General features: G+C 47.2%; 1 protein-coding gene across 2 annotated transcripts; it reads right to left on the bottom strand.

Annotated features, from left to right (window-relative positions):
• Positions 1 to 3297: 3297 nt before the first annotated feature.
• MRPS24 (mitochondrial ribosomal protein S24) lies at positions 3298 to 5436 on the bottom strand. 2 transcript variants are annotated; one of them, XM_081333529.1, is made up of 4 exons: positions 5383 to 5436; positions 4578 to 4658; positions 4357 to 4468; positions 3298 to 3808 (listed from the first exon to the last, which is right to left on the bottom strand). In XM_081333529.1, the coding sequence occupies exons 1-4, from the start codon at positions 5419 to 5421 to the stop codon at positions 3525 to 3527; spliced, it is 516 nt and encodes a 171-aa protein (XP_081189655.1). In that variant the 5' UTR covers positions 5422 to 5436; the 3' UTR covers positions 3298 to 3524. The 2 variants fall into 2 exon arrangements, with proteins under 2 accessions (XP_081189655.1, XP_081189654.1); XM_081333528.1 differs by lacking the exon at positions 5383 to 5436 and adding an exon at positions 4754 to 4810.
• Positions 5437 to 13858: the final 8422 nt, after the last annotated feature.

The following is a 13858-nucleotide window of genomic DNA, read 5'->3' on the forward strand; positions in this document are numbered from 1 at the left end:
AGTTTAATAATTGTGTGAATCCATTTATCACATAGTAAATCGTTTAGCATCTTGTAGCAATGCACCCTATTGTAATGCCTTCGGTAAGCAGAACCCAACCTGTCATCTGAACTAAGTGACAGTATAAGATTCCAATATTATTGGTAGGCAATTATATCAGTTGCTGAAGGACCAAAAATGTATTTATTTGGGGAGAAAACGTCCCATCCACTGGTTGCACACTGGTTGCAAGCATCTATGTTCCACAGGGGGCAGGTCTTATGCTACAAAACTGTCATCTAGTAGTGGATAAAAATATATTGGAAGGTGCAAAACTTCACGGTTGGACTATTGCAATGCCCTCTACATGGGGCTGCACAAGAAGCCCCCAGGAAGCTGCTACACAAGCTGCTTCCCAGGGCAATTCAAAGTGTTGGTATCACCTATAAAGCCCTTTGTGCATAGGTCCTGGTATATGAGGGACTGCCTGCCTCCAGTTGCTTCTGCCTGACAGAATGGGTGTGCCACTCCCTTCAACTGAAGGCTGCCCACCCTTTGGAACAGCCTGCCCTGGGAGGTGCATACAGCTCCCACTCTAGGTTCCCTATATCTTTGTGTTGAGTGGCCTGGACAGGACAGCATAACGAAACATATAAATTGGTAAGCACCTAAAACAAAATTAAGTCTAAAAAAAATCTTCCTGGAAGGGAGCCAAACAGAAGTTCAGATAGAAAAGAGAAACTGAGCTGTGCATTAAGGTTATGGTTTGTGTCAAGGAAGAGAAAATGAATAGGTCACCAATGCTGCCGCCAGTGCATGTCTTTGGCTATTTGCTCTTCTGTACTGGGATTTAAAAATAAAGTTGTCTCTGGCCCTGTGTCTAACACCGAGTTACTTCCATGGATGTCATCGGTAAAACGGTTCTAAACACAATGTTTAGCCATAAACCAACAAAGTAAACAGTGCACTCACTAGGAAGTGCTCCAGACACCACCAGCTAGGAAAACAACTGGGCCTCTTCAGTGGCAGTTTATGAAACAGGACAGCCAGGGTGGGAAAACAGAGGGCCAGAAGAACAGAGGGCCACTCAGCTGCAAGGATTACATTACAGAATTTCAGCAGCCAATTTCAATCTTCTGCTCATGACACAACATGTAACTGAATCTGGCCTTCTTGGCCACACATTGTATTGTCATTTTATCCCAACCGGTTCACACCTGATGGAAAGAAGTATGGCCAAGGGAAGTATGGCCAAGGGAAACAAAAATACAATCAGGGCCCAGGAGTATTCGCTCCTATTGCCAGCTTAGCTTCCTGGGGGCTTCTGAGCTTTGGACTCCTTTCTGAAGGGCAAAGTTAAAACCATCAGGAAGCTGGAGCTTGGCCATGTGTGTTTCTCTGCTTGCATCATTAGTTTTGTACAGTTGACAGTGCCAGGAACCCCATGCCCTGTCTTATAAAGCAGAGTTCAAAGCAACAGAAGAGTTCTGAGTGGCCCCTCTTTACTGCAGCTCATCAGAAATCTCTGCCTGGAAATGGCCTGTCTGCAGCCATAACCTTTCCTTGTGAGCACTGCTTGCAACATCCTATGTCACAGGATGATCTTACAGAGTTCCTTTATATTGAATGACATCCGCTGCATCCATGAATGCTGACTCATCAAAGTGGTACGTGCTAAAATGGATTACCATTCACTTTGGATAAAAAAAATGGTGGTAACCTTGTGCAAACCCCCAGATAGGTCAATTCAGTAATTCAGCTAAGTACACACTCCTGAGGAGTGCTTTCAATGAATTCATGTTTCAATTCAGTGGTGAACCTCCACTTTACAATTACATGAAAGCTCCCTGCCCATCATTATTTCCAGGAAGAAAGGAAATGGCAGGATAACGCTGGGCCGACCTCAAACAGGACGACATTCCAATCTGAAGGAGCTTGTGCTGGCAAAAACAGAGCCTCCCCCATTTGGACTCTTCCCTTCCTGTCCTAGTAACAATTCATGGGTACTATCACAAGTCCTCTTGGCCCCAGCCTTGTCAGTGGGTACAGAACTTGTGCAGAGCACAAGGTGGAAGTGGTGGCCAAGGGGTATAGCTCTTTTGCCAACCAGCTTTCAGTTGCGGGGAGTGGTACTCAGGAAAGCAAAACTACTTTCATGGTCATTTCCCCAAGGTTTCCAGAATTCGAGCTCAGCTGACACACACACACACACACACACACCTAGCAGTAGAAGTACTTCAAACATAAAGAAGAGTTCCTGGAAAGACATCCTTTCATGATCTATTTATCTTCTATAAAAAAGCCAAATCTCCTTCAAGTCAAGCTCAATTTCTAAACAAGTCCAGGAAGAGAGATTTGGTGCTTCCCTCTTAGCCCCAATTCCAGTGTGGTTTACAGTCCTGAGATTTTCTTGGTGGTTTCCAATCCAAGTTAACCAGGATTGGCTCTTTGGAGCTTTTTTTGAGATCAGGCAAAATCCAGCTGGTCACATTGTTTTTAGCACAAAATGAAACGGCTATGACACTTGGATAGCACCATCATGAATTTTAGCAATTACTCAGCCCTGTTAACTATTACGTGAAGGAAACACGACTTGTGAGGGGAAATCATGTTTTCCTAGACTCTCACTACACAGAAAATCACCTTGAAGTTCAAGCTGTGCTTCTAGTCATGCCTGGGCTATGGACTGCCAGGAAATTGTTCATCCCATTTTACAACTTCCCAATGTGTGAATATTTTATCTCCAAGCTGTAACTAAAGGGAAGTACACTGAACAGATTCGCCTTCCCAGAACAAAAGCAAGAATTTTTTCCAGAGTGCTACATATGGATTTTTGGCCTATTTTTCCCCTAAGGGACCTCTCAGATTGTCATTCCATTTCTACTACTCCAGGCCATTCTGCACTGGTTGTCTGAATAGCTCCTTATAGGGTTAAATTCTGCACTTGTCCTGAAAAGAATCTAGCGTGACCTTTGGTGCCATTTTGTCTGTCTTCACTCTGCCCTACAAGCCTGCTCTTTACAGGCTAGGTTCCTTCCTATCCTGAAGCATTTACCCTGCAGTCTGTGAAGAAAGAAAACAGTGAGGAGGGAGGGAGGCAATGGAACAGCCATAGTCCAGCTCTTTCACCTTCTGTTCAGAAGCTCACCCATCCCCACTTGCCCTGGCATGACAACCTGCAGGCTCTGTAGCTATATGGAACCTCAGCCTGGAGCACCCCATTGAGTGAAGCAAAGAGAAATGATTTTCCATTGCTACAGAGTGGTGCAGGCCAGGATTCTACTGCTAAAGAGACAAAGAACTGGGAAGAGTCATAAATAGGGACAAATATTCTTTGTTTGCATTTCAGCAACTCATTTCTAATAATCAACAAGATTTCTCCTTTCTCTGGGTGCTTCCATCTATTTCCAGTTTCTGGAGGAGAAGTCAATGGCTGGAAAACACCAGTCTGTGCAAGGAGAAAAGCAGCAAGAATCCCACTGGGTTTGGAGGATCAATATCAACCAGGAGTCAGGATCATCTTTCTACGATAAACTAAACCAGGATTAGAGGCATTTGTAAATTATCTTCTCAGATATGGTCTGCACCTCCATCTTAACAGGACACTTGTAGAAAAAGGAAAGCAGCACCTCTGTGTAGCCAACCAGAAAGTAAATCTTATGTGGTGGGAGATTCTGCATTAGAATGGCACAGATTATCAAAGTGTTGGCCCTACGCTTCAGCACAATCTCATCAGCCAAACAGCCATGAAAGGTGCCAAAGAGGAACTTGCGAATGAAAACATCCTCCACCGTGCGCTCAGCTGTGTCAGTCTCACCATTCAGGTTACCTGCAGGACAAACCAAGGAAGCAAGAGCCAAGTTTATTCTTCTTGTGATGCAAGAGAGGGGTGCTCTGTATCACACTGTCGCTCCAACTGACCAGACCCAGAAAATGGCCTCGCGCAGCCCGTCTTCACACATTTAATCGCAAAGACTTGCTGCAGCTACCATTTAATGTGAAACATTAAGGTTTTATTTTTAGAGCTTCCGAACAGGCATTCTGACCTCCAGACGGCAGCCCTGCTTTTCCCAGCATCCTCTGGGCTCCATAAAACGTGGGAGGGGTGGGAGCACCTGCAACCCAAAGGTGCCTCCCTTCCCAGCCCCTCCCCCAATGAAAACTGCTGCTAGGGGAAGGGGGATCTAAGGAAAGGGGGCTAATGAGAGGGAAGCCGGGCGGGAAAAGCCGGGGATTATTTTATTGGGGATGGGGGGGGGAGAGACCAGACGGAGGGAGCCCCGATGGCCGTTTGCGCGGCCGCAACCGCCTCCGAGGGCCCTGGGTCCACAGGGTCTTCCGGGGCATCGACCCCCCCTCCCCCCGCCTGGCGCTCACCGGTGTGCAGGGAGAGCCAGCCCTTGCGGTGGGCGATGTGGTGGGGCGGGTGGGCCTCTTCGTACGACACCGGCTGGTTCCCCTTCCGAGGGCGGACGCGGGCCGCGTGGCACTGCAAGGGAAAGCGGGGCGCGTGGGCGAGGCGGCCTTCCGCGCCCCCCGCTCAGCCTTCCGCGAAACACCCCGCCCGACCGACCGCCCAGCGGCGGCGCGGCCCCTACCTTCTCCGAGGCGGCGCTGCTCCGGAACCCGCGCCTGACGCCCAGTAGCCCCCAGGCGCCCCTCAGGACCCGCGCAGAGGCCTGCAGAGAGAGAGCGCGGTCAGGGGCGGGCACGCGCGGAGCACCCCCTCCCAGCGGAGCCCCCTCTTGCCCCCCCTCCCGCCGCCCCCGCTCGCCTCCACGCCCCGCCGCCCCGCCGCCGCCGCCGCCGCCATGGGAGCCTCCGCCGGAAGTGCCGCCAGCTGCGCCGCCCCCCCGGCCGCCAGGGGGCGCGCTTCGCCTCCGCCGCCGGTCTGGTCCTTGGCCCGCAGGGGGCGCCGTGCTTCCCCGTGCTGGCCGGATCCCGCTCGCCCGGAGGGAGCGCCCGACTCGAATGCTCGAAATCAGAACCGAGCCGGGAGGGACCCCGGAGCTCCTCTGGCGCCCAAGCCGGGGACCCCGCGCCATTGTAGACGGGCGTCCGCCCGGGTCTCCTTCAAAGCCCTCCAGCGACGGTGGCGCCGCGAGTCCGGGAAGCCCGTTGAGCCGCGGATGGTTTCCGCTGTCGGGAAATCCCACCTCATTTCCAGGTTGGATTTCCCTCCGGTGGAACCGCTGCATCCCGTCCTGCCCTTCGGAGAGCTCAGGCGGAGCCCCCTCCGCCCTGCGGGAGCCCTTCAAGTCCGGGAAGGCGCACCGGGCTCCCTTCGCCGCCCCTTGCACGGCCTGGCCTCCGGGCCCCTCGCTCCCTCTCTGGCATCCTCTGCACTCTTTTTCCCCGTTGGGGTCATCGGCACCGGACGCGGCCTTCGAAGCGGGACCTCACCCAGCAGCATCGAGAAGCGCCGTCAACTCCCACGACCATCTCGATGCTCTCCCTCCGTCCACGCAGCTCGGGACGGCGCTGGCTCCTTGGCAGCTCAGCACATTTGCCGGCTCCCTAAGCAAGAGGCCCGCCCTGTCGCGGAACAATTAACAGTCCGACCAGAGGTGCATGGACCGTGGTTCATTTGCATGGTCAATATCAAAGAAAAGAAATCCAAGGCATATTCTATAGTAAAATTTGTTTAAAGAGAAAACAAAAGACCTAGACTGACTACATTCTCTCATCAGGCAGAAGAACAAAGTAAAAGTAACTGTGGGAAACTTTTCTAGGCCTGCGCACAAAACTGTTTAAAACCAAAACATTGGCTGGACATAGCTGGAGTCACTATGGTTACATGATAAGATAATACACAGGTGCAAAGATGTACACTTAGGAATGAGTGAAGCTGGCAAAACTAAAAAAACACGCAGTGATATCCCCTTCTTTTGTCAGCGAAGCAGAAAATCAGATAAGGCACATCTTGCGTAGATACTCGTGTTGGGCTGTAGGAAGTGGCTTGTTTAGCATATCAGCAATTTGGTCATGTGTAGGTACATACTGCAATTTGACAAAACCTTGTTTAACTGCTTGTCTTATGTTTTGGTAACGGATGTCAATGTGTCTAGACCTGGAACCTGTAAAGCGATTCTCAGATATATAAGCCACAGATTCGTTGTCCTCCATCAAAGTGATTGGTCGAATCGGAGGTGTCCAGATATCTGTGACTAAGGCATCAAACCACGTTAGAGAATTACATGCATCTGAAACACAAGCATACTCAGCTTCTGTAGAGGAACAAACAAAATTCTGTTTACGCACATGATGATAACTTTATTGTCCCTTTGAATGTACACCAATTGGCATACATCAAAATGAAATTTCGTTGCATACAGCTCTCAAAGGGTCACCACCTCCGATATATACTCCTTGTTCGGGGCCCGCTCAAATTTCACATTGTCCATTTTAGTCTCTAGGGAGTGAACGATGGCAAACAGGACAGATGGAAATGTGGCTCCATGTGGATTAGCCCTCAAATTCGCTTGTATTCTAACAACCTCGCCTTCTTTCCTTTTTCTGATCCTGACTCTTCCACCCTTTCCTTAAAGAGGCCTTGTTTCTTTTCGCCCCTGGAGCACGCTGCTGCCGCCGCCACCAACTCCTCCAAAAGCCCCTCTCTCTTCCTCTGGGCCTGCCGACAGCCTCATCCAGTTCCTTCACTCCATAAGCTCCAGGTCCTCTCCTCCTCTGCCTCCTCTGGAAACAGCCCTGATTTGCAGTAGAATCCATCACTGGGCCAGCAGTCAGATCTTGCTGCTGGCAGAACAAATTCAAACAGCGCTAACGACTTTTAACAGTCTCACCAACAGTTCCAAAACAACTAGAAACTCGCTAGGCCAGCAAAGATTGTCGGTCGTATGTCATATGTTACCTTAGTTCCACTATGTTGCTCAAACACGTTAAAATCTTCCTGACCATGTGGCCTATAGTCCTTACTATCCCTCCCAAAACTATTCACCTTCAAGAGCCAATGCAGCCGCAGCCATTCCAGGCGCCGCCATCTTAGAACAATATAACCTGCCAGTAAACAGGACATCCATTCAAAAACATCATATAACCTGAAGTGCTTTTACGTGATTTCTTATCACTTGCCCAATCTGAATCTGCATAACAACATAACTCTGCATAGTCAGTATGTGTGGGTTCTAACAATAACTTCATGTCTTTGGTGTGTTTTAGATACCTCAATAATTTCTTTACACATGTCCAATGAAACTGTTTTGCCTTGCCTACGTGTCGTGATAGGAGATTAACACTAAGTGCAATGTCAGGTCTAGTCCAACTACTAATATATAGCAGCGACCCAATGACTGAGCGATAAAGTGCTTGATCCTCGAACTCAGGACTCGGTTCATGTGTCAAGTTGTGAAAGTCGGTTTGCATGGGTATACTCACAGGTTTAGCATCCTTCATGTTGCAGTGATGCAATAGTTGTTCAATCTTATCTTCCTGTGTAAGACTGAACCCCTTCTGAGTTTTGGTAACTTGAACACCTAAATAAGTGTTAATATGTCCTAAAGACCTCAATGTGAAAAACTGTTGTAAAGCTTTAGCAAAAAATTAACTCATCTGCTTATTTGGACCAATATAAACAATATCATCAACATAAACAAGAATTATCTCATACCTATTATTTATTTATTTATTTATTTATTTATTTATTTATTTATTTATTTATTTATTTGGATTTGTATACCGCCCTTTCCCGAAGGACTCAGGGCGGTTAACAGGGTAATTAAAACAAGAAATACAAAAATTTAAAAAAATTAAAAAGATTATAACAGTCCCTGAAAAAGTAAAAAACCCCAATTAAAATTAGAATTAAAATTCTCAGCCTGGGCCAGAGAGCTCGAAGAGCCAGGTCTTCAGGTCCTGGCAGAATGAACGGAGATCGGGGGCAGTCCTCAGCTCCACGGGCAGCTGGTTCCAGAGGGCAGGCGCACCCACTGAGAAGGCCCTCCCCCTGGGTGTTACCCGCCGGCAATCTTTTACCGGTGGCACCCTGAGAAGACCCTCCTTGTGGGAGCACACTGGACGTATTTTGGGGGTATAGAGTTGGATTGGTGGTTGTATTCTCAAATGAGCTCAAGGTTTAATAGGGATAAGCAGGAATTTGGAATCAATATAATCCCACAAAAATTAGACAAGATTTTATGGGGAAGTGATGCTAAATTTTTATCGAAGACCTATAATCTACTTTTGTTCCATGGGATGGAAGGGGGAACAATAAATGACGTAATGATTGCCTGGGGGAGAAATATTGGTCGCACTATAGAATTAGAAGAGTGGGAACAAATTTGGAAGAAAAATATAAAATTAACGTTAGCAATGGCATTTAAAGAAAATATGTACAAAATGTTGTATAGATGGTACTAAGCTCACGCACGAATTTCAAAAATGTTTCCCAATGCAAATGACAAATGTTGGAAATGTGATTCTGCCAGGGGCACTTTCTACCATCAATGGTGGATTTGTCCAAAGGTTAGGCGTTACTGGACCAATATAAAAAATTGGTTATTTCAAATAACAGGATATGATCTTCAATTGGACCCAGCTATTTTCTTCTTGGGGATGAAGCCACAAGAAGTACCAAAAAATGTTTGGTATCTAGTAATACATATTACAACAGTGGCACGTATGATTTATGCGCAATATTGGAAGATGAAGGAAATCCCAACGGACTATCAAGTAATAGAGAAAGTATTACTATGCGCAGAGTCAGATCGAATGACATATATTCTCAAAGGGAAAAGTGAATCACTTTTCAATAAAAGTTGGGACTCCTGGTATTCATGGTTACAAAATAGAATATTTAATCTCAACGGGGGAAATACCAGATGATTGTTTATTATTATTTGAGGTATAGAATCTGGAGATATATACAATTATAGATTTCTAATATTTGGTAATTAAAGGTTACTTAGCCTGGGATGCACGAGAAAAAGAAATTAGGGGTAGTATTACACTCCCCGGTCTTGTCAAATGTTGTTGTTTTTGTTTTTTTGGTGTCTAGGATGTTTTGGTGTTTTTCTATTTGATGCACTTTTCAGTACTTTGTAATAATGTTCTTGTTTTTTTATTTAAAATTTGTTTAATAAATTTAAAAAAGAGAGTCTGTAAAAACAGAAAATGGTGAAACTGAGCTTGGCTCAGAGGCTGCTTCTCCAAGACGTGTAGCCGATGCCAACGGAGTCTGTAAACTTGAAGGGAGATCTCTCTGTGAAACGGCTGCCTCCTCCTCAGCAGAGAGATAACCGGCCTTCTTCTTTCTCCTTTTCCTCGGCATATTTGCAGCAATTAATCACAGCCTCCTCAGTGCCGGACTAACTGCCTGGCTAATTGCCTATCAATAAAACTTGAAAATAAAAACAAACCATTCTCTGCTACCAAATGTCGCGGAACAATTAACAGTCCGACCAGAGGTGGATGGACCGTGGTTCATTTGTATGGTCAATATCAAAGAAAAGGCATATTCTATAGTAAAATTTGTTTAATGAGAAAACAAAAGACCTAGACTGACTACATTCTCTCATCAGGCAGAAGAACAAAGTAAAAGTAACTGTGGGAAACTTTTCTAGGCCTGTGCACAAAACTGTTTAAAACCAAAACATTGGCTGGACATAGCTGGAGTCACTATGGTTACATGATAAGATAATACAGAGTGCAGAGCAGAAAGAGATGTACACTTAAGAATGAGCGAAGCTGGCAAAACTAAAAAAACACGCAGTGACACGCCCAGACTCCTGCTTCTCTCTCACGGCGACCATTCTTGAGCCTGTCCTGTACCCCACGGGTCCCCAACGCCCCATCTGCACATACAAGCAAAGCCCAATCCACAGGATGCAGGCAGCACACAAAACCAGGCCCCCTCCGGTCCGTGGAATAACCTTTCTCCAAGTAAGCAGTCCCTGGTGCCCAAAAGGTTGGGGACCTCTGCTGTACTCTACACATTTATTTCTTCCTGCCTAAGTGTAGGACCTTGCCCTTCTCACCACTGCACAGCACCTTGTTGGATAGAGAGCCTAGTGCTCAAGTCTGTAAAGTTCTTGAGCCAGTCTTCTAAAGCAGGGCTTTTCACCCTTTTCACAGGTTGTACCACTTTTAGGATATGACAGTATTCAAGTACCACCAGTGCTTAGCAAGGGGTCAAAACCTTGATGACCAAAAAAAGGGGGGGTATTTTGGGCTTTACTGGTTAGATTTATTTGTTGTTATAGAAATGGTTAGTTTATAATATGGAAAAGTAAAAAGTTGAGGTTCAGTGTTAATGCTTCCTTCTGCAAGTCAATGCCTTTTCTTTTTCCCTTCTTCCCCCTCACTTTTCCCTTTTTCTCTTTCCCTTTGGCACCTTGCAGGTGGTACGTGACTGCTAGCCAAGTACAGTGGGGGAGTTGTTGTTGTTAGTTGTGAAGTCGTGTCCGACCCATCGCGACCCTATGGACAACATTCCTCCAGGTCTTCCTGTCCTCTACCATCTTCTGGAGTCCATTTAAGCTCACGCCTACTGCTTCAGTGACTCCATCCAGCCACATCATTCTCTGTCGTCCCCCTCTTCTCTTTCCCTCAATCTTTCCCAGCATTAGGCTCTTCTCCAGTGAGTCCTTCCTTCTCATTAGGTGGCCAAAGTATTTGAGTTTTAGCTTCAGGATCTGGCCTTCTAAAGAGCAGTCAGGGTTGATCTCCTCTAGGACTGACCGGTTTGATCGCCTTGCAGTCCAAGGGACTCGCAGGAGTCTTCTCCAGCACCAGAGTTCAAAGGCCTCAATTCTTTGGCGCTCAGCCTTTCTTCACTGCCATACATTGCAACTGGGAAGACCATAGCCTTGACTATACACACTTTTGTTGACAGGGTGATGTCTCTGCTTTTTAGTGTGTTGTCTAGATTTGCCATGGCTTTCCTCCCCAGGAGCAAGCGTCTTTTAATTTCTTGGCTGCAGTCCCCATCTGCAGTGATCTTGGAGCCCAGGAAAATAAAATCTGTTATTACCTCCATTTCTTCCCCATCTATTTGCCAGGAATTGAGAGGGCCGGATGCCATGATCTTGGTTTTCTTAATGTTTAGTTTCAACCCAAGTTTTGCACTCTCCTTCTTCACTCACAACAAAGAGGCTCTTTAGTTCCTCTTCACTTTCTGCCATTAGAGTGGTATCATCTGCATATCTTAGGTTGTTGATATTTCTTCCGGCAATCTTAATTCCAACTTTTGATTCATCTAGCCCTGCCTTTCTCATGATGTGCTCTGCATATAAGTTAAATAGGCAAGGAGACAGCATACAGCCTTGCTGGACTCCTTTCCCAATTTTGAACCAATCAGTGCTTCCGTGTCCAGTTCTCACTGTTGCTTCTTGGCCCGCATATAGGTTTCTCAAGAGACAAATAAGATGGTCTGGTACTCCCATCTCTTTAAGGATTTGCCACAGTTTGTTACGATCCACACAAAGGCTTTAGCTGTTCTGTACCTGTGAAGCAGCTTTCACAAGAGATCGATGGGACGTTAAGGTGCTTCCAGGTAAAATAGGCAGAATGCAGAAATGCAGTCATTATGAAGCTTTATTCATCGACAGGTTATATAACAAGAGCTATATGGCATGGAAGCATCCATGCTTGTATGATAGAGAATGCATGCAAGTGAGAAGATAGAAAAGAGAAGCAGAACTAGAACAAAGAGGCAGCCCCAGAGCAGAGGTATTTAGGGGGGGTCTCGGCCCCTCCCTAGCCATAAAACTCTCTCGCCAATGGGGCTGCTGCAGGGGAGCAAAGAAGCCTCTTTGCTCCATCTGATGACCTATTTGGGGAACTGCCATGGGCTGGCACAAAACACGTAACAATTCCCCTTCTTGCCAGCCAATGACAGGGACCAGTGAATGTGTGTGAGGGGGCGAGCAGGTGTCATAGACATGTATAAAAACGTTCAGAAGACCAAACACAAACACTTACACAGAAGGTTGTGCCGGTCAATGGGGACAGGTTTGGTGAACAGATCAGCTATCTGGTCAGCTGTATTACAGTGCTCAACATGTATAAAACCCTCTTTGGCAAGCTGTCTGACATTTTTATAGCGTATGTCTATGTGGCGAGATCTAGAGCCTACTGCATAAGCCTCCGAGATTGCAATGGCGGCTGTGTTGTCCTCTAGAATTTGGATGGGCAGAGGAGGAGCTGCCCAGATGCTCGTTATCAGATCATTGAACCAAGTCAAATCATTGGCCGTGTCTGACAGGCTGGCATATTCAGCCTCGGCCGTGGAGCAAGAAACAAATTTTTGCTGCCTAACATGCCAATGTATTGGGCAGCCATTTAGCAATATGAGGAAACCAGAGGTGCTCCGTCTACTTTTGGTGTCACCAGCCCAGTCTGCGTCTGAGTAAGCGGAGAGCTGGCCCGTCTTCCCCTTCTCTGGTTCCAGCACAAGGAGGGCATCGGTCGTGCCCCTGAGGTACCTAAGTACCCTCTTAACAGCAGTCCAGTGGAATTCCTTTGGGTGTTCCACATGCCTGGACAATAGATTTACAGCTAAAGCTATGTCAGGCCTGCTCCAATTGCTGATATATAGCAAGGAGCCAATCACAGATCTGTAAAGTGTATTATCTGTGAACTCAGGACCGTCCTTATGAGTATGGTTGTAAAAGTCGCTTTGCATTGGGCTATGCGTGGGATTAGATTCTGCCATTTTGCATTTGGCCAATAACTCCTCTATCTTTTCTTTTTGAGATAGAGCGAACCCCCCCTTAGTGGCCAAAATATGCACACCCAAGTACTTGTCAACCCGCCCCAAAGATTTCAAAGTGAACTTTTCTTCCAGGGCCTTGGCAAATTCATCACACCCTTCCTTGTCAGGTCCTACATATAGTAGGTCGTCCACATAAACTAACACCCTTTCTGTGGTACCCTTTGAGTTGCGTGTGAAAACACATTCATCTGCTCGGGATGCAGTGAAACCAACTCGTTCTAAACCTTTTCTAAGACAGTCATACAATAGTTTCCCTGACTGCTTGAGACCATATAACCCTTTGTGGAGTAACCATGTATTTTCCCCTTCTTGCTGGTAGCCAGGAGGGGCCTTCACGTAGATCTGCCGGTCCAGGTTGGCGTGGAGGTAAGCCGTCTGGATGTCGAATTGGAAGACTTCCTCCCCCAGAGCGGCTGCAGTCACGAGGGCGGTCTTGACGCTCTCTGCCCGGACAGTTGGAGAGTATGTCTCCCCATAGTCTTCCATATAGCGTTGGGCGAATCCCTGAGCTACCAAACGGGCCTTATACAGGTAGAGGCCATTGGCAAGTGGTTTTGCCTTGTAAACCCACCTTGTGCCAATGACTTTCCTCTCCTTTGGAGGTTGCTGGGGGGTGAAGACCTTGAGTTGTTTTAACCTCTGAATTTCCTTCTCCATCGCGAGCTGCTATTTCTCCTGTTCTTCGATGGGCAGCTCCTGGATGTCAGAGAAGGATTTTGGGGTGACCACAACGCTGTTAACAGACGCGATGTGCCCAATGTCAATTCTCTTTGGCGGGATGCCTTTGTTGGACCGCTTTGACCTTCTTACCTTCTGCCACTCACCGCCTTTTTCTTCCGCGGGTTTCTGAGGCGTTGCTGGGGAACTGGACGGCTCATCCTCCCCATCTGAACCAGGTGGGATGACATCTTCGTCTTGTTCCACACTTTCATCGGTGGCAGGGTATGTGGACGTCTCAGGTGATGTCGTAGTCGGTGTGCCCTTGCTGGGACGGTTGATATATGGGCTCAGATCATTGGAGTGTATCTGGGCCCAATTGGAGTCCTCTTCGAAGGAGGCAGATTGAGAACTCACAATCCTGCCCCCTTCTCCCAGGAAACGGTAGGCCTTGGAGCCAGGAGCGTAGCCCAAGAACCTCAGTCTCTGGGA

The sequence above is a fragment of the Vipera berus genome, assembly GCF_964194415.1.
Source record: "Vipera berus genome assembly, chromosome: 8".
In the NCBI taxonomy this organism is placed as follows: domain Eukaryota; kingdom Metazoa; phylum Chordata; class Lepidosauria; order Squamata; family Viperidae; genus Vipera; species Vipera berus.